This window comes from Dysidea avara, chromosome 10, assembly GCF_963678975.1.
Source record: "Dysidea avara chromosome 10, odDysAvar1.4, whole genome shotgun sequence".
In the NCBI taxonomy this organism is placed as follows: domain Eukaryota; kingdom Metazoa; phylum Porifera; class Demospongiae; order Dictyoceratida; family Dysideidae; genus Dysidea; species Dysidea avara.
The window spans coordinates 5731918-5757127 of NC_089281.1; the positions used below are offsets into that span (position 1 = coordinate 5731918).

General features: G+C 38.0%; 5 protein-coding genes across 8 annotated transcripts in view; 2 read left to right on the forward strand and 3 right to left on the reverse strand.

Moving 5' to 3' along the window:
* Positions 1-4862: 4862 nt before the first annotated feature.
* On the reverse strand, positions 4863-13415 carry LOC136237044 (uncharacterized). 2 transcript variants are annotated; one of them, XM_066027305.1, is made up of 9 exons: positions 13274-13415; positions 12273-12909; positions 12136-12219; positions 9347-9430; positions 8562-8746; positions 7316-7384; positions 6835-7074; positions 6177-6554; positions 4863-5671 (listed from the first exon to the last, which is right to left on the reverse strand). In XM_066027305.1, the coding sequence occupies exons 2-9, from the start codon at positions 12889-12891 to the stop codon at positions 5003-5005; spliced, it is 2328 nt and encodes a 775-aa protein (XP_065883377.1). In that variant the 5' UTR covers positions 12892-12909; positions 13274-13415; the 3' UTR covers positions 4863-5002. The 2 variants fall into 2 exon arrangements, with proteins under 2 accessions (XP_065883377.1, XP_065883376.1); XM_066027304.1 differs by having other exon boundaries at positions 12273-12920; positions 13274-13390.
* LOC136237045 (uncharacterized) lies at positions 13416-15644 on the forward strand. Its single transcript, XM_066027306.1, has 2 exons — positions 13416-15153; positions 15212-15644. Exons 1-2 carry the CDS (start codon positions 14283-14285, stop codon positions 15220-15222), a joined length of 882 nt encoding a protein of 293 aa, XP_065883378.1. The 5' UTR covers positions 13416-14282; the 3' UTR covers positions 15223-15644.
* Positions 15645-15991: 347 nt separating this feature from the next.
* On the reverse strand, positions 15992-17338 carry LOC136237048 (abscission/NoCut checkpoint regulator-like). The gene has a single exon (XM_066027312.1). The coding sequence runs from the start codon at positions 17272-17274 to the stop codon at positions 16048-16050; it is 1227 nt and encodes a 408-aa protein (XP_065883384.1). The 5' UTR covers positions 17275-17338; the 3' UTR covers positions 15992-16047.
* A 53-nt stretch (positions 17339-17391) lies between these two features.
* On the reverse strand, positions 17392-18758 carry LOC136237047 (activating molecule in BECN1-regulated autophagy protein 1A-like). The gene has a single exon (XM_066027311.1). It carries the CDS (start codon positions 18686-18688, stop codon positions 17456-17458), a length of 1233 nt encoding a protein of 410 aa, XP_065883383.1. The 5' UTR covers positions 18689-18758; the 3' UTR covers positions 17392-17455.
* LOC136237046 (autophagy-related protein 2 homolog B-like) overlaps positions 18746-25210 on the forward strand; it is a 38590-nt gene continuing 32125 nt past the window's right edge. For 2 of the 3 annotated variants that reach the window (XM_066027307.1, XM_066027310.1), the window contains exons 1-5: positions 18746-18851; positions 18916-19320; positions 20562-20745; positions 22319-22361; positions 22577-22680. In XM_066027307.1, the coding sequence (XP_065883379.1) occupies positions 19150-19320; positions 20562-20745; positions 22319-22361; positions 22577-22680 (502 nt within the window). In that variant the 5' untranslated portion in view covers positions 18746-18851; positions 18916-19149. The remainder of the gene's footprint in view (positions 18852-18915; positions 19321-20561; positions 20746-22318; positions 22362-22576; positions 22681-25210) is intronic. The other variant, XM_066027309.1, reaches the window with a different exon arrangement.

Genomic DNA, 25210 nt, shown 5'->3' on the forward strand with positions numbered 1-25210 from the left:
TTGGTAATAAATTCTATTAAGCGTTATTTTTTCTATTGTACAAAGCAGTTTCATGATTTTGAAGCACTTTGGATGTTGAAGTGTTGGTATACTGCAGATGTTTTTGGTCTTCTTTCTCTGCTGTAATTGCTCCCTTTGCAAGGGATTGGACCTCAGCTCTGGCAGAAGTCAAGAGATCAATGAGTGGTATAACTGAACTTAGATATCAAGAAGCTTTACAACACTCTTTAAATGTCCACAAGTATATCTGCCGGTGTAGACAACTTTCCTTGTTTGACTACCTCTTATTTCTATGATCCCTAATCGAATGTAATGTAACGTAAGTTATGACTTCAAGAAAAAAAGATAGCTATTTGGTTGGTCAAATTGTGATCGGGCTGGCCTAATAAGAATTTTTAAAAAGAAGGTTCAAACACAGTGATCACAGAATCAAGTCTGAGAGTGTAGCTTCCAGATGGATTCATATTAATTTTCCTAATGGTTATTAAATTAAAAAAAAAAATACAACAACAGTATATGCACAATAAAACTGTACGTATGTGATAGTTACAAGGTACAGTATTCATTTTCCTATAAAAAATAATTTATTGAAAATTTGTTATCACATAAAGTGCTACGCTGCTGTGTTACTATACCAATGACATCCTTTCTTTTTCTTTTCTAAAAAAGCTGTCATTTTAACAGCTAATTCATGATGTTGAAGACTATCAAATGTTTCTACTAACCAATCACCAACATCATAGCAACATTTCAATCCAACTTTCATCAGTGTTTTCCTGCCATCATCAGTGTTTAGTACTGAGTCTTTGTCTTGACTTAGTGTTGTTAGGTAAACTGTCCGATTAGGAGACTGTCCCAATTTGTCAGTTATGAGCTAGAAATTGTAAAAAAAAAACATCTAAAATGAATGCAATAAATTTAATGCAGATCATGTATCTAGGATATGGAGAACAGATATAATAAACACTCAAGTATTTTATAACTCAAATGCATGCACTGCAATTTAGTGTTGATGACCAATTCTGGAACTAACAATCAAGGGACACACCTAAGTAAATTCCTTTTCACTACTGAATCACAGCTATGTTTGGGTAACAATATATCATTGTACGAATCTTTGTTACAGTCACTGTAACTTGTTCCCAATGCCTAATGCAAGGTAAGGATTAAATTCTGTAGGTACTATATACTCAATCTCTATATTACGCATGTGTAGCAACTGTTTCAGTTTCCATATTCATGCATTTTAAAAATCTGTTTTTTGAATACATGAGAAACTTGCTTTGCACGTGTTATTTATTTATATGTTGTTTATATAATGTAATCTGTCTCAAAGAATCCTAAGAAATGCAATGCCTATAAATGCTGCAGTGTATGCTGTATGTGTATGGCAAGAAATTTTTGTGGTACTAAATTTTCGTAGATTGCCGAAATGTAGCAAAATAATAATTTTCATGGTTCATGGTTGAGACATAGATCTCCATACAATTTGTGCATGGGCTGTAAAGTATTTAAATTAATTTTGTGGATAAGATGCCTGCAAAATCCACAAAAATTTCTATCCCACAAAAATTTCTTGTTTTACACTAGAGATCTGCAATACATATCGATACGGCAATATATCGATACAGTAAATAAGTATCACGGACTGGATTTGCAAAAAGGGGTCTTCCACACACAACCAATGTAACTTCAGATCGGAAAAGGCTATTGACTTGAAATTTGGTCAGAAGTGAGCACCAACATGGGTGAATACATGGAGAAATTTTCAGGTTTACATTGTACTTTTATACCAAGTTAAGGTCTCTCATGTTCATGGAATTGGATGTGTGTGGAAGACCCCTTTTTGCAAATTCGGTCACAAATTATGATACTTTACTTTAAAATATTGAGATATTGAAGTTTTCTAGTAGAACAATCAGCGATTGCTCTATTACTGTAACAGTACCAATAGAAAGCCTCTCTATTATATACCTGTGCAGCTGTGCTATAAAGTGCAGTGTTATGAGAAGCCACACAAATTACTTGTGTATAATGCTGCTGTTATGGCTAAATATTCTTATCTGCGTCTTCTGAAAACAGTAATTGTCATACTTTAAGTATAAAGAACTGCACCACTAAGCAATAAACAATCCGCTGTATATAGTAGCCATCCTGACAAATCATCAAAATGTGGAGTAATCTGGACAAGACTTTGTGGTAGCGTGCATTTAAATGCTTGTGGTAGATAATTGTCTGGGTAGTGCAATAGAGGCAGGTATTATGTGCTTTGTAGCAGCACCTCTGTTTTTCTGCATACTAACAAATATCAGAAACACACCAGCCAATGGTCACATCAGTATAACACTGTGGCATTCACTAAATAAAGAAATTTGTACACACAGTAAATGTAGAATTGGTGTCGGCTCTTTAAGGTACAGATAAATTGGATATTGTTGCAACTATTAGCTGACATGCTAGCTAGTACCAGTCATAACTAGCACTTCATTATAGTATCGTGATACAGTATCGTATCAAACAGTTTATTGATGATGATACGTGATACACAAAATGCACTGTATTGCAGAACACTACTTTACACACAGTATGGTCTCACACTCAGAAACTAACCTCTGTCTGCTTTATTAGCTCTGATTTTGCTGCATCTTGCTTAGGGTGACTCCCATCTTTACCCATCAACTCAGCATACAACTTGTCAGCATAAGTTAGACAAACTAAAACATAAACATTTTCCTGAGCTAAACGATCTAACCACTCTTGTGCAGCCTTGGTATGAGCTTTCCTATACAAGGAAATGATAGTATAAAATGTGAAGATTACTCCACATGCATGTCACTATACGTTGTTGCATACAGCACTCACTTGTAGTCCACAACAAACACTACTATCTGTGCTAGTGATAGCAGTAATTCAGCAAGTTCAGGAATAGTCTCATCACGGTCATCTACTCCTGGAAAATCTATTACATCTATTCCAGTCAAGTCCTGCCCAAGGTTGTAAATAAAAGGAATAGTTGTTCTTTTAGACTCTCTTGTACCAGCTGGGACCTGTAATGAGTATGAACAAAAGAATAATACGCATGATGCATGCTAAAAGAAATAGTACAGTAATGTACTGCATTGTCTCGGATTACGACCCAGGCATCTATTTCTTTTAAGCAACTTTTTACCCCGGCTACTAAATGAGACTGGCAACTATACAAGACCGACATTTATATACCTGATCAGCATTCATGAGTCAACTTCCTACCTTGGTGTTTTACTCTCCTGGACTCTCCTTGATGTTTCCCTCAGCATATTTCACTGATTCAAGCTTAAAAGGAAATCTATAAAACATTCTTCACTTCATTGTTTATAATACCGCCTGGAATTGTTAAAAACAATTATTGCACTAGACGTTTATTTGAGACCCGGCATTTATTCAAACCCGGAATTTATTCAGACCCAACATTTATTTTTGTTATGATGTTGTATACCCCCGGCAACTAAATGGGACCAGGTGTTTATATGAGACCGGCTGTAATTCAAGGCAATACAGTACATTGAAATGGACTTCTTTGACTGTGAACTAAAAGAACGTTTATAACTTGAAGCTAGTGATCAAAATTTGAAGACTTATACAAAGTAACATGCACAGGTTAAGACTATTACATATAATAAATTTTCAAAGCAAAGGTGACTTCATTGAATGAGATGACTAATGGAAACAGCATCTATGCTACACAAAGAGTATGTATGGTGAATTGATACAAGCTGTAGGAAAAGTCGTAAAACTATCCTAGCTTTACGTACATGTAATTATGAACCCCTTCCTCAAAACTACAAATTCATGTATTACGTGTACTTGCTGATAACTTACTGGTATGCCAAACAGTGAGCTGACAAGTTTAGACTTTCCTGAATTGACCAAACCAACAACCCCAACAGATATGTACTTAGCAAGTTCTTCTCGAAGATTATGTATCAGTAAAGACCACTTCAGCCACCTGGCAACAAGCCCCCTTGACTGGGGGGTAACCAAGGAAAGTACATCTCTGTTAAATATGTCATCCCAGTTGTCTGTTAGTTTCTGAAGTTTTGTAGATGCATCAATGTTCAGTTTATTGCACTGTTCTTGTAGCTGCTGTTCCAAGGAATAACTGATGTATCTGCTGTTACAACTGACAGTTGTTTCCATTCCTTGCAGGAGAAACTGGAGTTTTCCTGCATATTCGTCTCCGACATCTACTCTGCTTGATCCAGAGTACGTACCATGTATGAACCTAGCCACTTCAACAAATAATGAACTAAATTTCACAGAAAGCAGTGACTCCATGTCAAAATACGGCATGCTTAACAAAGCCCATACACCAACAGCAATTGCTGTTTTGCCAATAGCCTGAGCTGTATCTCGAACAGACTTTACAAGAGGCACACGCACTTGAGCTTCCATGAATGCTCCAAGCAACGTACTGCATACCTTTTGCTTCTTGCGTATATTAGTGATCATATCAAGCATCTTTCTATTGTGAAGAGTAGTTCCACTAAACTTTTGAGCTGATTTTGCCTTAACCTTTGAAGCATGTGATGTACTAGTAGAGCTACTTCCACCATGTAAGCCATCTTGTTCCTCTTTCTCTGCCACAATTGCTCTCTTTGCAAGCTTCTCCAGTTCAGTTCTGGTATGGGACAAGAGATCTATTGGTGGCATTACAGCACAACCTAAAGGTGATCTTGAAGTAGCAGGATAGACTGAAGAGATAGGAATTGAGGTTATAGCATCAAGGCAAATATGAGTTTGTGAATCTAAATAATCTGTTAAATACTCTATTACATCACATTGATATGCAGAAATATCGGGGGACCATTGTGAACTAAAGGAGTAATGAGAATACACCATTACAGATGGACCATACACTGGTATAGGAATTTCTATTCGTTGACCAGGTTGGCAAGATGCTGTACTCCTTCTGCGTTGTTGTCCTCGACCAACTGAACTACCTGATGCAACTCTACGTTTGGGTTTAGCTTTTTTTATGGGAACTTGATGATTGGTCAGGGTGTGCTGGTGGAAATGATGTCCGTTTTGATGTGTTCTTCTTGCTTTTAACCTCAGATTTAGGTTTGTATGATGAGTCATTAGGATGAGTAGAATGACGATGCCTGCTAAATTGCTGTGAATTGCGTTGGCTGGCTACAACCTCAGAGTACAGCACTCGATTATGCGTTGGAAAAACGTATGGACCACTAGCTGTGTCGCTGTCTTCTCCATCCAATAAATGTCTTGTTCTAAGTAACATGTTCACAATACGACTACTAAAAGTGTGAGGCCTTTGAAAATCTTGTTCGTGAAACCTTTGTCCAGTAGCCAGTCTTCGAAGAGCTAAACTCATTCCATTCAATAGCATTTCAGATGGTGCAAATGGTTCATAAGGAAGATCAGAGGTAATAAATGCTTTACAGCAATCCTCTATGATATCATCATCTCCACAGCCCAGCGCATAAAACAGACTTTCCAGTGGAACAAGTTTCACCACTTCTTCCAAAAAGTTACGGATGATTCTCATCTTGGGTGACTGCCTAGACCTGTCACTTAGTCGCTGCTCTAACAGAGCACTGAGAAAAGCTAGTTCGATAATCTCTGATGGCTTGTGCTTGGCAAGTTGCTCTTGTCGAGCAGTAATTTCATAAAGCTGTCAAAATAATTGACATGACAATGAGAATATACATTGCCTCCTCATTATCATACAGTATACATACAATACCACAGGGAGAGTAGGGAATCACAATGATTTGTGTTTTCCCTTCACAAAAATATCAACTAAAGCCAGCCCTATTACCACAGCATCATAGCCATACATGGGAAAATCCCTCATTGGCTGTAGTCATAATTTGTTCAATAAAAAGTAGGGAGTCTCCCACAGGTACGAATACAACCATGTTACTCTCTTGTCACACTATGTATTTTATAGTGCACTGATCCCTATTTATTTTTATATTATATAGCAAATACTTGTTAGTCGTCACTGTTCCATTAGGATATTTCAAGGGTCGAGTCAGGTGACTGTTTTATTAGAGTATTTTGCACCAACCAGGGTCACAAAATTAAGCGCATGGTTACAAAACTGATTGTTGTTAGTGAAGCTATATCATATCCTTTCATACTTATAAATAAATAGCGTATAAGTACATATATACCTTCTTAGTGACTTTCAATGAAGAACTGATTGGTTCACAAAACTGACTCTCAACAACCACTTTGACTTGATCTGCTGTGACAGCAAGTTCATCTGGCTTGCATTGTAAGTTAAACTGCACTGATTTCTGGTTTGTTGCCATAGGACTAACAGACAACTTCTGCAAAGACCCCACTTGAATAGAGTGAACAAACCAAAGATTATCTCCTTCCAAAGTGATGGCTAGTTCCTTGCCATGTTGATGAAAAGCTATGGAATTGGCAACTGGCTTGGTCATTGCTACATCACTGACTGTTTTGACTGGATCAGTGATTTTTAGTTGTGGTGGTTTGCATAAGTGACTTGCAAACACACAGCTGAAATATTCTTGAATGTTGTGCTATGGGACAACAATCATGCACGTGAGTACATATTACGACATGCAGCTACATGTATGTATGTACGGTATGTACAGTATACACAAAAACATGCATATTCACACACACACACACACACACACGCACACGCACACGCACGCACGCACGCACGCACACAAATTAAGCCTAGAATGTTTGCTCTCCTATAGATTATCATATTTATACAGCATTTTACAAAACAGTTAATATTGTAAGTAAATACATAAATACATGTACATACGTTGCGTACATTCACACACTCACCTTCTTAAACAAATCCTCACAAGATAAGGTTTCAATTTCACCAAATTTTAGTGGACCAAGTTCCTTCAACATATTTTCAGGGGCCAATTGCTTCCATGACAAACCACTTTTTACATTAATGAGATACTGGTTACCAATAATTTGAAATGGCAACTCATCTCCTTGAATGATCAGCTCTGAGGTATTAGCTAGTATTATTTCCTTTAGTTTCTTCAACTCATCACATGGCGAACTAATAGACTATACACAACCATTAGTATAACAAAGTTTTACACAATTCTTTACACACCAATGTTTATGAAATTTGTTCAGATATTATGTATGCAGACATATAGATTACATACATGTTAACAACATTATAAAAATTGGACAACACTCAAGTATCCTTCTCCAAGGGTGCTTATCAGCTCTAGGTAAAATGGTTTTGGGGACTTATTGCAAAGGTACTGCGTATGTACGTGTACATATGGGTTGTATGTACCTCCTGAAGATAGAATCGTTGCAGTTCTCCCAAGTAGTGCAAGAATGGCTTGTAATGAAGAAGTTTCTTCTGCAAGAAAGAAAGCATTTCTCATCAAAAGGATACAAATTTACTGCTATTACCAATACCTACATACGATACACTATAGTACATGCCTGAATAGCTCTCACACACATACACACTGTAATGAATGCACATGCATATATACAATTAGAAAAAACATCTAGTAATATTTCTGCTTTAAACTTGCCACAGCAATTAAAGTTTTAAAATTACACAAATACGTAGTACATACTTTGATTAGACATGTTCACCTAAACATATACAGTGCTCCCTTGATTATCTGACCCCCTTTGGACCAATACATGTTCAGATAATCAAAAAGTTTTGATAGTCAAAGCCCATTCATTTATAAACAGAGCCCTGTTCAAATTAGGGCTGGGACGAAGCTTCGAATGCTTCTTGTGTTCGAAGGTTAAGTAAACTTCGAATTATAAAAGTATCCTTCGAAGCTTCATAATCCACCCATAGTATACAAAAGAATTACAAATATACGTCGTTATCTTTATTGCAGCTGCTTATTCCTCTTGCGTGATCAATGTTCATCTCTTCGCGATCGATCTTCGTGTGCCATGCCCACTTTATACCATCGCAGTTCAGCTTGCTACCATAGTTGCAGCCTTAAAACACATTATAAAGTGATAGATAATACATAGAAAGCATACTTTTAGCCATTTCTCGGTGTTTACCTGTGCATGATTGCAGTATAGCTGACACGCCCATTTGCAATCGATCGATCGTGTCATTCAGTACTGCTGCTATGTACTTTCCAAATGCTTACAAACTTATTAAATAGGTTTAGAAAGATAAAACCTAAGAAGGATGTGCATGAATACAAGAAAACCTGCAACTTGAAAGCTAACACCGAAGCTTTGAATGTTCGAACATTTCATTAGCGAATATTCGAAGGTAAATTTCAATTTCGTCCCAGCCCTGTTCAAATACTCCAATAGAACATACATATTAGACAAAATACTCTAATAGAGCAGTCATTTCTACTGTTCAGATAACCAAGTATTCGGATAATAGAGGTTCAGATAATCAAGGGAGTACTGTACTTCAAAGTTAATATGCTTGGAGGACAGAGGGTACATTGGTGAAATAACCTCAACATCATCTTAAGTCATGAAATAAAATATTACGGCACTCCATAATTTACAATTTATGTTTGTACGTAGTTGGTCACCTTGTCAGTAATAACTAGTGATATCTGTTTGTTTGCAGCACACAGAAATATCTGTGGTATTAAATCTGACTTCAAATACACTTGGTGTAGGGTAGCAGTAAAATCTGGGTACTTCTGTACCAAATCAGATATAAATGGCATATTGATGATGGGTTGTCCAAAGGTCAGACACATGGTGTTGGCCTTTAACCCTTTATTACCGAAGTTTTTTTTTACAAAACCGCAAGTGTGAAAACTTTTATGGCTTGTGTGAACTGTGTGCAGTACGAGTGGACCCCACCCATTAATTAACCCATCAAGCTATATACCGTTTGATAGCCATCTCTCTCTTCTACCAACACAGCTAGAACACTTACAGATTACACACACAACTCACGCGCTATGAAGCGAAGAAAACGTATCTTCTCCGTATCGCCATGGCATTGAAAGATGGGCGCCGCCATCTTACTAATCAATGCGATGACATCATACTATTTATTTTTAGAATCCTTATCACGCGGGGAATGGAGTAATTCTAAGTAAAGCCTCCTAGTAGCAGGGAGAAGGCGAACATGGAGTTTTAAACAGGTATTATTGTTTTGTATACGCTATTTTATATTGCCAAGTGCCATAACTTTCCCATGCTTCTTCCTATCGCCGAACGGTAAACTTCATTAGAAGCGCCCGGTCCTTCTGAGCAGTTTGGTAGTAATTTCAGCTTCGTAGCCCCTAGGAAAAAGGAGTTATGGCTCCGTCTATAAAGGGCACTCGTTATGGCAATATATTAGCCATTCGATAATAAAGGGTTAACTCATCAGAACCAATGAAACTGTTATCCTTCCAAAGCACAGATGAGACCATACAAGCTAACAGACCTCCAGATGAGAAGCCTACATGAACAAATCAAAGATTATACTTGCTGGAAGATGGCCCATATACCACACTGAATCACTATGAGTATACATGTACATACGTACATACATATGTACAGTAGTGGCTGTATATACACGCACACACAAATGCAGTGAAAGTGAAGTCTGTAATCTATTGATGATGTAACACGTGCCTATAAATCAAATTTAAACCATCACGTGGTGTGTGATTTTTCTTGGACAAATATTTGTAAGCCATCTGACCCGTTGTCTTTAACCAACAAACAGGAAGATTTTAAGGAACAGTTGCAATGGTTCCTTGAGTCTACTGAGAAAAGTGATGTGAAAATGTTGTCACATTATAGACAAGAAGTGCAAGAAGTGTACAAAGACCTTTCCTTGGGTGGAGAATGACAACAAGAGCAAATTCGACAAGATTATACAAGCAGTCAAGTAATTCTGTTCACCCCAGATGAACAATCTTTACGAAAGATATGAGTTATACCTGGACAACAGTAAACCCATTGATGCCAACTAAAACAGAAAACTGACTTGATAAAGATGGATACTCACAGTCATTCGGTCTCCTTGATGATGAACAACTTCTCCACGAGACTGAGTTAACCTTACCACAAGACATAGGGAAACCTCTAGATAACATGTTAAAGAAATGAGTAAGTATAAACAGTGGACCTAGGGACTGGGGATCCAAGGACCCGTAGAGATTCAACTTTTCATGGAATTTTACATACTTTGCAATGTTTATATACATTCTGTCATTTTACTAGACGCCTCTGCTAGTCACAGTGGCTAATCTCACATAGTCAATCAACTTTATAATTGTTTACACTTTGTTTAATTCAATTAGAAAGAATAAGGATAGAATGTTTATACATTGTGAAGTACGTATGTAAAATTCCCAAAAATTCCACAAAACGTGGGGTCCCCTTTGGTCCCCGGGTCCACTGTTTATACCTACCCTAAAGAAATGGGTGCCAAGCAATCTTTGGAATGTGACAAATTTTGACACATATATGTTACAAATTGCAAGCTGTCTTCTCATGTGGGGCAATGTGGTAGTAACACAAATCAAGGGAGTGTGGACAACTCTATGTCATTTGTCACAAGTTCAATCATTTCGGCAGAAGCAAAGTGACACTGATGCATTGCTTGAGTTCCACAACACCTCAATTACTGGAATATCTCAGCCACCAGCACAGCTGCTAATGGGAAAAATCTATGATGCAACCTACCCAAGGTTCCACTAAAATTGACACCACCAAACAGTAACATTGTTACAGAGAAGCTGCAGTGTTGACAGCCACAACAAAATTTGACAGGATTATTAACACTTTACCACCATGTACAAAGATTGACAGAGTGAGGTACAATAAGTAGGGATCTCCTTGAAAGTGATGCACACCGCCTAAAATGCTGCCTTTAAAATACATCTTATGCGAGAAAAATCACCTTTACAGTATAATAATAGTCCATCTAACATAAAATACAGCTTTAAAACAAGAAACACTTACAGGCAGCTGCATACGGAATTTGTCTGCCAGCCTACCTGCCTGAACAAATGGCATGGCCACCATTTTAACAAACTTACCTGTGGGATGTGCCCTTTGGGATTCCAATGAGTGTGTGCCCTCTGCGCCTTGTCTTTCCTTTTATCTTCAATCAGGCTGATTGTCATCTTCATGTGACAAAATCATATGAAGGCATTAATATCAACACTTTCCTTGAGCAGCATATTTAGATGCCAAGATTATGTAAAGTGGTTTACGTAGATACCTGTAACTTCACGGTAGGCTTGAGACCACGCCCATTTAATGATCTTGGTTTAATAACTATCAGGCATGGAGACCACACCTCTTAACAATCTATTTTCTCAATCACAATGATGACACCTATTGGTCTAGCTGTATTTATAATGCTAAAATATGAAATAGTGACGTGCCCCTGGTAGGTGAAAGGGTGACTTGAGATACTCTAATACAGCAGTCACCGTTATAGAACAATCACACGTGTATAGCTGTATGCTATAATCCAAAGCAACTAATATATTTAAAAATGATTAATGTAAAAATGAAGTAGGGATCTAAGCAATAAAAAGTAGTAAAACAAGAGATGAATGATGGTATTACAGCATATAGCTTGGTGTGACAATCTGGCATTGAACAAATAATTGTTAGGGATTTTCTAACAGAGCTATGTTGTAATACCATCATTCATCTCTTGTTTCACTACTTTTTATTGCTTGGATCCCTACATTAAATATACTAGGATAGGCACCAGTTACTGTTATTTCAAAGCACTTGTTGTTGTATTGTTCAAAATTCCAATGGAACAACAGGAGGCATCTAAAGGAAACGTTGAGAATTAGGACCAACAATATTAAGATCAGTGAAGAGTGCGAGTTACCTACTAGTACTGCACATGATGACAATTTGATCAGTGTTAGTGCTGTCTTCAATTTCAGACAATCTAGATATGGAAGGATTATATAAGGTACAGAGATTACTGAGCTTATGTTATTGTAAGCTTTTGATTTTCATTGATTTGTTGTTAACTCATGCATCTAAGTAAATATCATCAAAAACTGCTCATATTTGGTGCATGGGTTATTGCAGTGCAAATATCTTACTGAAGTGTGTGAAAGTAAATTACAGTCATATAGTAAAATCATACTACATGTACTAGAACTACATAAATATACGTACCTGTAAAAATTACTCGGTTCTTTTCAACGAGCAACTGCTTTACTAAAAACCGAAATGGAACTTCTTTAGCCTGTGGCTCAAGACCTAAAAACAACAACAATAATTCAATTAGTATAATGAAATACATGCATGCATGCCTTTCTCAAATCTGTATCCACACTGCTGCTTTTCACACATTTCAAACCACGAGGTAAAATTCTTCTCTCCATTGAAAGCAATGATGAATGTGTTTTGGCTCTTAGCAATTAAGTAATGATCTGAAATGGACATGGAGACTTCTTCAAGATTGTGATCGCTGCTTTGGACTTTGTCCTCAAAAAACAACTTGATATTTTCATGGGTATATTTACTGACAGCTTCACAACAAAGGCAAGCATGGTAAACATTTTCTTTACAAAATATCGGCTGAGATTTTTGAGATTGCTCTGGTAGGGTTGATTGTTCAACACATTTGTCATGACTGAACTTCTCCACTTCAGTAATTCCATACTGCAAAATTTCCTCTTTGTGAATCAGAAAATCTTTTTCGAATAAATCTGTCAACTTCTTTTTAACAAAGGCAGCACTACACAGTTGATTTTCCATTGCAGATGTTATAAAAACACTGATTGCTTTCTCAGTTTTGTGAATGCGTTCTTCCTCAGTTTCATATAAGAACCCATCCTCGTTTGTTCGCAGGTCAGCCAATCTCCTTTTCAACTTAGACAAAGCTGAAGAATCCTGGGGCAGTTGTTCTTTTTGTAATTCTTCATCCATGTCTCTTATGTGCCTGCTCTGTAACACAGCTAAGTAGTACAATATTGACTATGGCAACTTCTACTTCAGCAAGTCAAAGGCAGCTTGTGCAATGGTTCTATTCTTTTGGGCCAGGTGGCCAGGTTGAAAATTTCCCTCTTTATAAAATGTCATGTGCAGAAGAGTAGGGGAGCAACAGTGATGTTAAAGACAAATAGAAAAATCACTCCGCATATGCACTCGCACAATGCATCCCCACCCACGCATGCTAGCAACAGGGGAACCAGTTTGTATTAAATAATACGACACGTGCAATCTCTTAAGCCACAGGCTAAAACAAATATTATATGCCCCATCAGTTACATACTTAACGTGTAAATGAATGAAATCACTTATCACTCACTTTTATGAAATCATTTCAAAAGCTCTTTTGTCGAAAATCCTAGCGAAAATCTAGAACATTCTACGACGTCATCACTTAGGGGATTTCCAAATTGTGAATGAGCACCTGGTACGTGACTTGTTCCACTTCTAGTTAACGCGCAATGCGCATCTATGGTAGAATCATAGATACTAAATACATAATGGATTGGAAACGCAATACATTTTACGGTTACGGGCTCGATACGGTCACGTGATTTATGGCAACGTTACCAAGTGTACAAACTGCAGTTGTTCTTAACACTGAGACTACTATTACAGGTTTTATAAAGCGTTAAATCATTGCTAAATGATTCAGCTATTTATTGGTTTGTGACTGAAGGTTAGTCGTTTCGTACAACCGAAGGTGTGAAGGAAGGAACGCGAAATTTGTGTTCAAAAACTACTGTGGGGGTTTTAGTGCATAGGGCGTATTACGTACGAAGTTTTAGAAGTGCTGAACAGTTTCGCCACATCGTAATGAATACAAAATAATTATTTTTAGCACTGTACAGCAGTTACTTTCCGTAAGCGAAGCGAAAGAATGGCTACATGTCGGTAGTGGCTGTGGGGGTTTTCCTGGCTTTGTGAAAACAAGTCTAGCGATACATGCTATACTAAAGAAAAGTTCATACCTTCGAGAGTGCTAAAAAAAGGATGAACGAATTAAAAAAGACACCTGTTTACGAGAAAACTCTGGGCGAATTCGACAAAAATGTATTGTGCCTATTGAAAATGCTGCTGTGCCCCGGAAATGTCATCACGTGACCGCATCGAGCCCGTAACCGTAAAATGTATTGCGTTTCCAATCCATTATGTATTTAGTATCTATGGTAGAATGTAGAATACGAGATTTTTGCCAGTTGGCATGATTTTTTTGAGGCGTACAGAACAGAGTTTTGTTGACAGCTTACTGGAGTGCAGCTTTTTCCCCCACACAAAAGAATAAACAGCGGCCTGAGCGAGAGACTAGTGCAGTTCATTTGGTAGAGATGCAGAGGATAGTACGATTGGTTCGTGATGGTTTTGCGCGTGGAAAAGCTGCACTGGGGTTGATGGTGAAGTATCCGGTGATATCTGGGCCAATTGTGATTACTATGGGATATTGTGTCCATCAATATACTGTTCAAAAGAATACAAATGATGCAATTTATTCAAAGCTGAAGTTAGGCTCTAAACCAACACAAACACATTTTAACTTTACAGCTGATCGTTCAGATGTAGTGAGTGAAATACAGAAACTATTGATGGAATCAGATGCTGAAAATGGAAAATTTGGGGTAATTCTGGGACCCAAAGGCACAGGGAAAACTCATGCAACAATTGCTGCATGCAATATCAAATCCAATGGAATTGTTTATAAGAAGATAAACCAACCATTAAACACCCCAGCAGGTCTGGCATCAGCTGCAGGCATTCCAGTGGTACCCAGTATTTTTGATAGGATTGAACGATTGTTTGGATTACAGAGTTCGTTTTATTTCCCTCATGATCCTGTGAAAGCCACATCCTATGTTCTCCGTCATGTTGCAATGAAAGCTGACCAGTTACAGAAAGAAGACAACATGAAGATGTTGCCTTGTTTTGTTATCGACGGTGCAGAGCTAGTAGCAAAATACCAACCAGAAGTATTTGATACGATATTAAGATATGCTGAGTACTATGCGACTACTAAGAGGCTACGTATTGTACTAGTGTTCAGTGATGGAGATGTGTTATCATCAATTGAGCAAGTGTTAGGTCATCGACTGGTTGAAGTTGTTGAGGTTCTTGACCTTGATGACAAAGACGCAGAAGAATATCTAACAAAGAGAACTAACATGTCCACTGGTTTAGCCAAGCGTGTGGTCAACCTAATCGGAGGTAGGATATTGCATCTTAGGTCTGCTATAGATGTTTACCGTAATAATTCTACTCTTAGTGAAGATTTAATCTTTGACACTATTCAGAGTCATCTTTTTGGTAGTGTTGTTGCCCCAGTAGACAGTGAGGTCCTTGACAATACTCCTCTCTCCAGGCATGTCATAGAGTGCATCATTTCCAATGGTCCATTGTTTCCAGCAGAATTGAAGAAATTTATCTCTTCTGAGAGAGCAATTAAGCCGTCTGATATACAAAAAGTAATTGATCGTCTTGTTAAGGCAAAACTACTGAGGTATAAATCTGATGGGAAGTTGACATGGCACAGCAAGTTAGTAGCTAATCAGTATACTGTGTGCATGTTGTAATGTGATTACTATACATTTTTGATTGAGTTATAACTTTTTGTTTTATAGTGAAGTAGCTATATTTTTTAAGAGTTGCATATCCAAGTGATCAGTATATGGTTAACTATATAAACATTGTGACTGTTACTTCCAGAGTTTAAAATAATACGAACATAATCATTATCAAATATTGAGCTACACACCGAACCCTTCAGAAAAACAAATTCATTAAAATTTTTACTTGTCACAAGACACAATACATATGCATGTACTTCTGAACAGTCAGTTCTATTTGTGACAATATACCTATCTCAAGCTATATGGGATATTTCAAACATGGAATATTGCTACTGGTCTGCTACTGTAGAAGGTTATCAGAGGTGTACTAGTACGTGTACAGGGTACTATGCAATGAAATTGAAATCTCCATATCAACGTACATTGTGAACCATTATGTACATAGCACAGCCACAGTAGACATTCCAATAAAATAGTTACACAAAGTAAAGATGAACTAACTTCATAATACACACACAGTACATACACACCATTATTTGTTGGAAGCACCGGTAGCAGTTTGACCAGGTTTAGTAAAAGTAACATATATGTGATTAAACAGTTGAAATTGTTGATGTCCCTCATGGAAACACCTCTCACAATACAGATCATCATCACAATCACAACATCTCAATGTTGCATCATCATTACAAATACAACACCACGGCAGCTCATCTGTCGGACGAGGTTTAGGAATTTCTGGAGTATCTGTTTGCCCGTATCCCACATCACCAAAGTATTGCTCATCTTTCTTATCAAGTTCTACTTCAGCCGCAAATTGCTCCACCAGCTTTTGTACCTCTTTGTCTAAATATTCTTCTGATAAGTCTAATGAATAACTATTGCTACTGTCTTCTGTGTGGAGTTTAGAACGAACTTCTTCACTGTACTTGGTTGCTGTTTTAGCATCATCAGTTAACTTCTGTAACCTTGCTTCACAGTTAGCAATGAATGCATCAGTTTCCTGGCTATGTTGTTCTTCTAACTTGTTTTCTTCCATAGCATGCTTGATGAGGTTTTGTACTTCACCATCATTGTTTTCTCCAGATGGTGGCTGGTCTGCTGAAACATTAGTATTGGCTGGAGCTTGTGCATATCCAGAGGGAGGTGGTTGACCACCAGTCTTAAGATTATACAGACGTTGTCCTAGTTCTGCATCTTGTGTTTGTTCAATATTTACTTCATCAGCAGTCTGTTTCATTAAACCACGTGTCTCTTCTTCTGCAGTCTTCCTTGTTGGCAGTGGAGAAGCGCCTTTGTTGCTGGCTGGGTCCTGGGGTTTATCTTGACCAGTAGCTTTATCCTTACTTGCTTTAAGGTCATCTTCAGCAGCCTTTAGTTTATCTAGTCGCTGTTGTAAAGCTTGTACTGAAGGGACAGTAGAAGTTTTAGGTGCTCCTTTCAACTCCTTCAATCTTCTCTCAAGATTCTCGTCTTCTCTGAATCTAGCTCTTTGAGCGGACTTCACAGACTGCTCGCTAGCAACTTTTTTGTATTTCTTCTCAAGGTTTTCTAACGTTTCTGCCTCTTGTTGTTTCTTTAGAATATTTCTGTCTGCTCTTGAGCAATTGAAGCAAATCTTCGACGTCGATTTCTTCGCAATGTCGCTGGGCGGATACTGTAAACACTCCGAACAAAACATTCGATGACATTTCATACAATCTTCGGGCTTGTGAAATCGTTTAAAGTGAGCAGCACACCCGTAACACTGGTTCGACATGATTTCAGCAAGGAGCTTCTAATTAATTTGCACTTAGGTTTCCAATTAAAGCACAATTTTGATTGCATGCTGACTCGGAATATTACCACTACCTTGTGGTTTTGTCTTATACATATGTACGATGTAAAAACTTCAATATGTCTGAAATTTAATATATAGTTACAAGTATAGAAACTATGGCCTACCAGCTGTAGTAATTACTCATAATGCACAACATTCCAGAACTGGTACCCCACACCACACCCATAATGGGGTATGGTAGCCACTGAGCATTATTTGGAATCCCTGTGGGGTCGTGATGAGAATTACTGAACAGCCTTCTAGTGCTGTATGGAGTATATGGAGATACAACACATTGTAATGAATAGGACTCTTTGTCATTGACTATATCTTTATTGAGCTTCATAATACCCCAATGCCATGGTATTTCACTAGTGGAATTAGCAAAGTTTGTGTAAGTCAACAATAGCAGTCCAGAGGATGACAATGATAAGCTATTTATTTGTAGACGACATTTAACCTTGGTCAAAATATTTCCCCATGATTTGGGTGAGGTTGACACAATCATAATCTCAAAGCAGAGAGTTTCATAAGATTGTTGGCACATACAAGCAAGTAGGTCACCATTCATTGAACATGAGTCAGTAGTACAAATGTACGCTCCTGAAAATAACAGAGTATCAGTCTCATCATTAAACTTCATATGTGGCCATGTGACATTATCCCAAAAGTGTAACTCACAACAAAATCCACTAGGGTATGGACGTGGCATGACCTCTGTATATTGGCCAGTTAATGCTCGAGTAGCAGTTAATAGTTTACCATTTGATGGATGAAATTTTGCCATTCCAATTATACGTTCCATTACCGGCAGACTAATCACTTTAACAACTTCAAGTTTTGACTGTGTCACACATAAACAAGTAAAATTGTGTACGGTAACAACCAATAGAATGTCTGGTACAACTGGATTAAAATTGACGGCAGAGATTGGGTTAATATAACTATTCCATGTACTGAGAATAGGATTATTTGTGTTATGAATGTCCCATAGTATCACGGTCTTATCTAAGCTTCCTGAAACTAGCAGCCTTGAATCAGTTGGGTGGAATGCCAAACAGATGGGAGATCTTTTGTGTCCACTCAAACTGGTATAGTAACATATTTTAGGTTGTATCTTTAGCACAATTAAATCATGTCTTGCTGTGGCACACGCTACATACTGGTTGTCTGCAGATGAGGCTATTGCGAATATAGACTTGGCTCCAATCACGATGGTATTCAACTTTTTTCCTAATTCCTGGCTGTGCCAGTTCTCGTAAAGATTTTCCAGTTTTGTTTTCTGCCCACGCGTTCCTGGGATACCATACTGGCGGGAAATGAGATAACAAACCAGCCCACCATTGCGATACATTGCGGTGGGCCGCTACGCTACCATGGTGGGCTATTAATCCCAAACCCACAATCGATCCTTGGATAAATCAGTGGGGAATTACCGCTCGTTTCTAAACAAAAATGGCCTCCTACTTGTGCCAAGTCATAAGAAACTACCCAATATCCAGTAATTCGTGATATTGGTAAGCAAAGAGTGCATGAATTGTGTGTTGTATGTGGTTGTGTATGTATTATGGCCTTGTGTAGTTTGAGTGGTGTATTACAAAGCGGGAACTCTACTGGGAAGTGGACACGCACAATTTTAGCAAAGTATACGTCGTTTCTACTGGTGCCTTTAACAAAACCAAAAAAAAACAAGGGCAGAGTTTTAATCTACGATCCACGTGACTGCATGTACAATGTGTTATGTGGGGGCGGTTATAAGAATGCTTTGTCATAGATAAACGTTCTCTGTGTGTTTTATGATAGTTTCAAGACAGGATGCCGTGGGGTTGGTTTAAGTGGCCGGAGTTCTTGAAGAAGAAAGCTTGCCGCTACTTGTTACAACATTATTTGGGTAAATACCTTGAGACGAAGATTAGCCTGGATGACCTAACAGTTGACTTGTACAATGGAACTGCAACTGTGTCTAATGTGCCACTCAGTGCAGAGGTATGTATGTGCCTTATGTTGCAAATTTCCACATTTATAAAAAAAATTTGAGAGCTGCCTAGTTAAATAAACACGTCTTTGTTATTATGTAGTTTGTGTGGCTATGTATGCATTTCCTAGTATAAGAACTTTGAAAGTACAAAATATAAACTTTGCAAGTTTCAACTTTTTAAAGTGCTACAAGTCATATAGTTGTATGCATGTAATACAATGTATGTATGTAGGAGCTGACTGGAAAATTGTTACCAATTATGTACAAAAACCCAACATCACGGTTGAGTAACTTCAAAATATAATCAGTATCTGTATGGTACACCGTATGTCAGTCTTGTAGCAAGTGTTGTGTATATAATCTGGCAACTATTTTGATAGTTAGATAGAGTAGGTCACCTGTGTTACATATTACATATAGTCTCACGTGGCTAGACCACTTTTTTTTCATTTGGTCGGGGGGGAAAAGGGTCCGGTCCGGTTCGAATACCCACACTTGTTCTCAAAATCCCGATTGTGGCTGGGCTTAATTCTATGCACGCGTCTTAATGCATTCTCAAAGCATGCTTGAATGGACGTTAAGTCTAGGGCTGAGCAATAGTATCGATAGTGTGATATATCTCGATAGTAAATCACTATCGTTATCACGATAGAGATATCACTATCGTGATAGTTATGATAAGCTCAGATCTGCATTAAAATGGTATTAACAACCCTTCTATATATACTGTTTTACAGCAGCTTTCTTACAAAGGAGTGGCCTGTAAAAGCTATACCAAAAGTCCATATTTGTCGGCCGCCCACGCAGTTAATTAACAAATGTCCTGTGCATGCAAAATAACTTTCTATATGACTGCAAATCATAGCTATACAACTAAGACTTTGTTAAGAGCAAAGTGTTTCATAAACTATCGTGATAGTAAAATTTTTACTATCGCTCAGCACTAGTTAAGTCTGCCATTGACTGGGTAATTGAAAAGATGGGATTCCGATCATTCAGTGACGAACAGGCAAGCTACGATTTTTAATGTTTGTATTGATTGTAGTAAGCGTGCATAGAATTAATCCCGGCCACAACTGGGATTTTGAGAACAAGTGCGGGTATTCGAACCAGACCAGACTTTTTTTTTCCCCGACCAAATGAAAAAGAAAAAAAAAGTGGTCTGGCCACGCGAGACTATATTACATATGCTATATTTAATAGTACTTATACTGTAACAATTTGAATCATTTTGTCTTGTCCACTCCAGGTACTCAACGAGAGCCTACAGAACACCAATGCTCCAGTGAGGATAGTGTCAGGATGTATAGGAGAGGTGAAGCTCACTATACCATGGAAGGCTCTGATCAGAGATAACTGTCAAGTACAAATATCTGGTCTGAAGCTAGTCATCACTCCACAAGTGTTCTCTAACTACACTGCTGCCGCTGCTGGTAAATGTTTTGTACTGGAATTAGCAATGGTGATGTGACTACAGGCAATGCTTGTTGCAGTCTTGGTTATGGGTACAGTAGTAGACATGTTCTCAATTTCTCGATCTCAACTCACAAAGTGTAACCTCCACTCAAATGTACAGTCTTTGTGGGATTAATTAAGACTAATGAAAGATTGTATCTTGCATTGTTCCTTAGTATTAATACTGTGAAAATTATTGATGCTGTGCCCGGGCAGATAAAGCAGCTCTGCAGTGTGGTGCTTTGATAACACTCACCTAGTGAAAAGAAAACAATTTACTTACAAAGAGGAAATGTACAGTTAGCGAGATATGGCCACTCAAAGCCTGGCTTTTGCTATGTACTATAGGTCACCCATTTTATAGGAATTACATCATTGTTTACAACATCGTGTGTTACCATAGCCAAGTGGCTAGAGCATGGCCTGGTGATTGTAAGGTTCCAGGATCGATGCCAGTTTATACCAAATTGGTGTTGTTGTTTCCTTGAGCAAGAAACTTACTCGCATTGCTCCAGTCTACCCAGCTGTCTAGTGGCCTGGGGAAGCAGCCCAATGGGCATCTGGTGTATACTGGGGAAGCAAATGCCCAACTGTCCTTGTCTCGCTTAGCGGTGTTGGGGTCAGTGTGGAACTTTGGGTTCTGTGACCTCTGTCCGTGAGATCTGGACAGTCCTCCTGTAGGTTACTAGTCCTGCCCCAGGAGAATTTGCCCACACAAGACTAAGTGCCTGAGTGCTGGTTCGCTGAGCAGCAATAGCTGTGCTTCGCAAGGCTGCCGGAGGCTTGGGTTTGCTTTGCTTGCTTGCTTTTACTGTACATGTATTCCTATATCTGTTAAGTCAGCAGAGGTTGGTCACACATCATAACCATATGATATGTGATTATGCAACCAAGCAAGTGCTAAAGCTTGTTGGAAAGCAACGCATTGTACTGAGAAGGCTTGTAAGGGCCCTGCAAAGGTGATGCACTGGTATGGATATACAATTCGTTCTTTAGAATATTAGGAGGTGTTAAGACCGTGCAAAGCTAATTATATGTTTCTGGTCTAATTCCCCAAAATTTACCAGGTGACCAGGCTTGTTTTAAGAAAAAAATATTTACAAGACATGAAAACCTTTCAACAGATATAAAATATTTAAATTATTTGTATGATGATGATGCAATTCATTCAGTAAAAAAATGACCAAGAAGGGAACCAGTGCCATATTATAATTAACTTTTCATGGCCTAATGTTGAATTAGCTCATTTCTTTGAGATCTTGGAATGAATGATGACGCTTGACCAACCTCCTGCTGTTTAGTGATACTGTTTATGTTATGTATGTTCATGTTCCCTTTGTTTTTGTTTGAGGTTAAAAAGTACCTATACTGCACTGTAATGTGTGCAAGTCTTTTTAATTTCTTCCTTGTTTGACATGTTCAACATGGTGTCATTTGTTTACTGTCACTTAGTAATCCATGTACATGTTTGAGTACATGTACATATGTATAGTATCTGGTTGTGTATGATATACATATAATACTGTTGTTACTCTGTGTTTTGTTTAATAGCATCAATGACAGAGTCATTGTTGTTCAGTACAATGTCTACCAGGTATGTGTGTTTGTGAATACAAAATATATGTTTTGTGCATGTAATATGTTTATGTGTGTAGTGTGCAAGTGGTTTAACGTGTATGTTTGCTTGTGTATTTGTCTGTCTCGTGTACACGTGTGTGTGAGTACACGCGCGCTCATATAAAAATGCTCTACAGGAAGTCCATGGGTACATAAGTACAATTGTACTGTAACTGATTTTTATTGTTACAGTTTACATGTAGCTGAAGAACTGATGAAGACAAAATCAGGTGGGGAAGAGGCTGAACCAGCTGGGTATGAAGGAATGGAAGCATTTGCACGAGCCATTGAAATAGGTAGTGTAAATGTGCACTGTTGTAAAATTGCACAATGAAACCCCTCAAAGTATGTATGTGGACTACATGAAATTGATTTGATAATCCTTTGATCCCGTTTGTATTCTTTTCTCACAAATTTTGACCAGCTGTTCCTATGTACTCTGGCAGTTTACTTCATGATTTTACCAGCCATTATATGTACCTATGATAAAGCTCTGCTATATTGTTTATGTCAATTGTAAGCTTGGTTTGTTGAAAATCTGAAGCCACTGTCCCATAGGTGGCCCTATTAACAAGGTTTCACTGTGCATACATACATACAAAATATAATAGCACAGACAATTTGTCATATGTATAAGTGGAATAAAATACAAAAGACTTTGTGAACACTTCAACATGTTTATGAATTTAAAATTATTGTCACAATACAGCAGGCACAGTGGAATCTTACAACTTGTGACTGTTGAAGTTATTAGAGTGGCCTACTTTATTCCACGGACTGGACTGGACTGGACTCACGGACTGAGCTGGAAACAGCTTTTAAACAATAATCCAGGAATTATCCATCTCTTGCAACACTGGAGACACCACTATCGAGCTACAACTGTGCTGCTGCTGGCTCTTCCTTACAAGTCATGACACTAGCACATACACGGGGACTGAGCTGGAAAAAGCTTTAAACAATAATCCAGGCATTATACATCTCTTGTAACACTGGAGACACCACTATCGAGCTATAACTGCTGGTAGTGCTCTTCCTTACAAGTCAGATGACACTAGCGCATGCACTAATCAATTAGAATACATTTACGATACACTTGTACTCGCAGTGATAAAGTGTGACAGAGGCTATTGTTGTAGCATACATGTTTTCCTTTGTTGCTTCAGTACTTAGCACTAGTGTTAGGGTTGTAGTGATGAGCCAGATTATTTGCATAGCCCCATCACCTTCCTGCTAAGAATAATTACTGGCTCATCTCTACAGCTGTAGCTAACACTAGTGCTAAAGTAACAAAGGAAAACATCTACGCTACAAGAATAGCCTCTATCACGCTGTATCACTGCTAGTACACCTGTATCGTAAGTGTATTCTAATTAATTAGTGCATGTGCTAGTGTCATGACTTGTAAGGAAGAGCCAGCAGCAGCAGCAGCACAGTTGTAGCTCGATAGTGGTGTCTCCAGTATTGCAAGAGATGGATAATTCCTGGGGATTATTGTTTAAAAGCTGTTTCCAGCTCAGTCCGCGAGTCCAGTCCAGTCCATGGAATAAAGTAGGCCTATTAGAGTGGGGTCTTATTTCACTTAAAGGTACGTGAGCAATACCTTATCTTCTCAGCTGGTTCTTTATTGAGGGAACATTGTATTAGTTTTACTGGTTTTGTCATGCAGTATGCGGCCACCACTGGCCTTATCATACAGTATGATAGTACTGTATAGTAGGGATGATGAAGGTGTGGGCATGGCCCGTGATAAAATATCACCCAAAAACCTGCCTATTTTTCTTCGCAATGACATGACAGGGTAAAATCAAGCCCAAAACTGCCTTCAGATCAACCTGAAACGTTTTTGTCAAGTTGCTACAGAATTTTAAAAATATTTAATTTGGCAGAATTTTCTACTGCCTGCCTGACGTGTTCAGTCAAGCATAGCAGAAAACTGGGTACAGTTACAGCCCTACTTCTTTCACTAAAATGTTTCAAATTCACTTAAGAAGAAACCTTTGGCATATTGATAAACATACAATGTGTGCACTATTGTCTTGCCTCTGTACCAGTGAAGATTCTTCATTGATAGTAGGGCTTTCATCCACGGGCGTAGCTACACTTTACACATTATGCAATGTAGCATTATGTGATGCGTATATGCCCGTGGACACGTGTTGTAGATGTTGCAGTGCTGAGTGAGCTGTCCTGTATCATCAGAGACAAGTGTTAACTTAACTTGCATTTCTAAACGTTTGCTGTGACCAACTACAGGTACGGACGGATCCAGACGAGGAAGTTCCACTCTTAATGGTAGGCTCTCCAGCACTGTTAAATCTTACCATTTAAGCCTATATTATAACTATAATAACATGTAAACAAAGTTAGTGAGTGAACCTTGTGTTAAGCTAGATAACTTGATGAACTTCTAGTTACAGTTTAGCAATAATATGTGGTGTAGTATACTTTTAAATAATTGACAAAGATTTGCTTACTACTTGTATATACCCATATAATTATATTGCTGTCATTAACTATCAGTTTTGTGAAAAGGGGTCTTCTCATGCACACATCCAATTTGCCAACTTTAACGATTCATAGCTTCAGACAGATGGAAACTAATGACTTCAAATCTGGTCGATAGTTAGCACCAACATTGCTAAATGGATGAAAAATTTCAGGGCTATACACAGCTCCTATATGGATGAGTGTTAAAGACCTATTTTCAAAAGTCCAGTTAGATTAATATACAGTGTGTTTAGTGGTCTGAACTTGCAGAAAAAGTTCACAAACAAGTATAAGAAAAATTAGGAATTTTAAACTAGAGTAGAGACAATGTAGTAC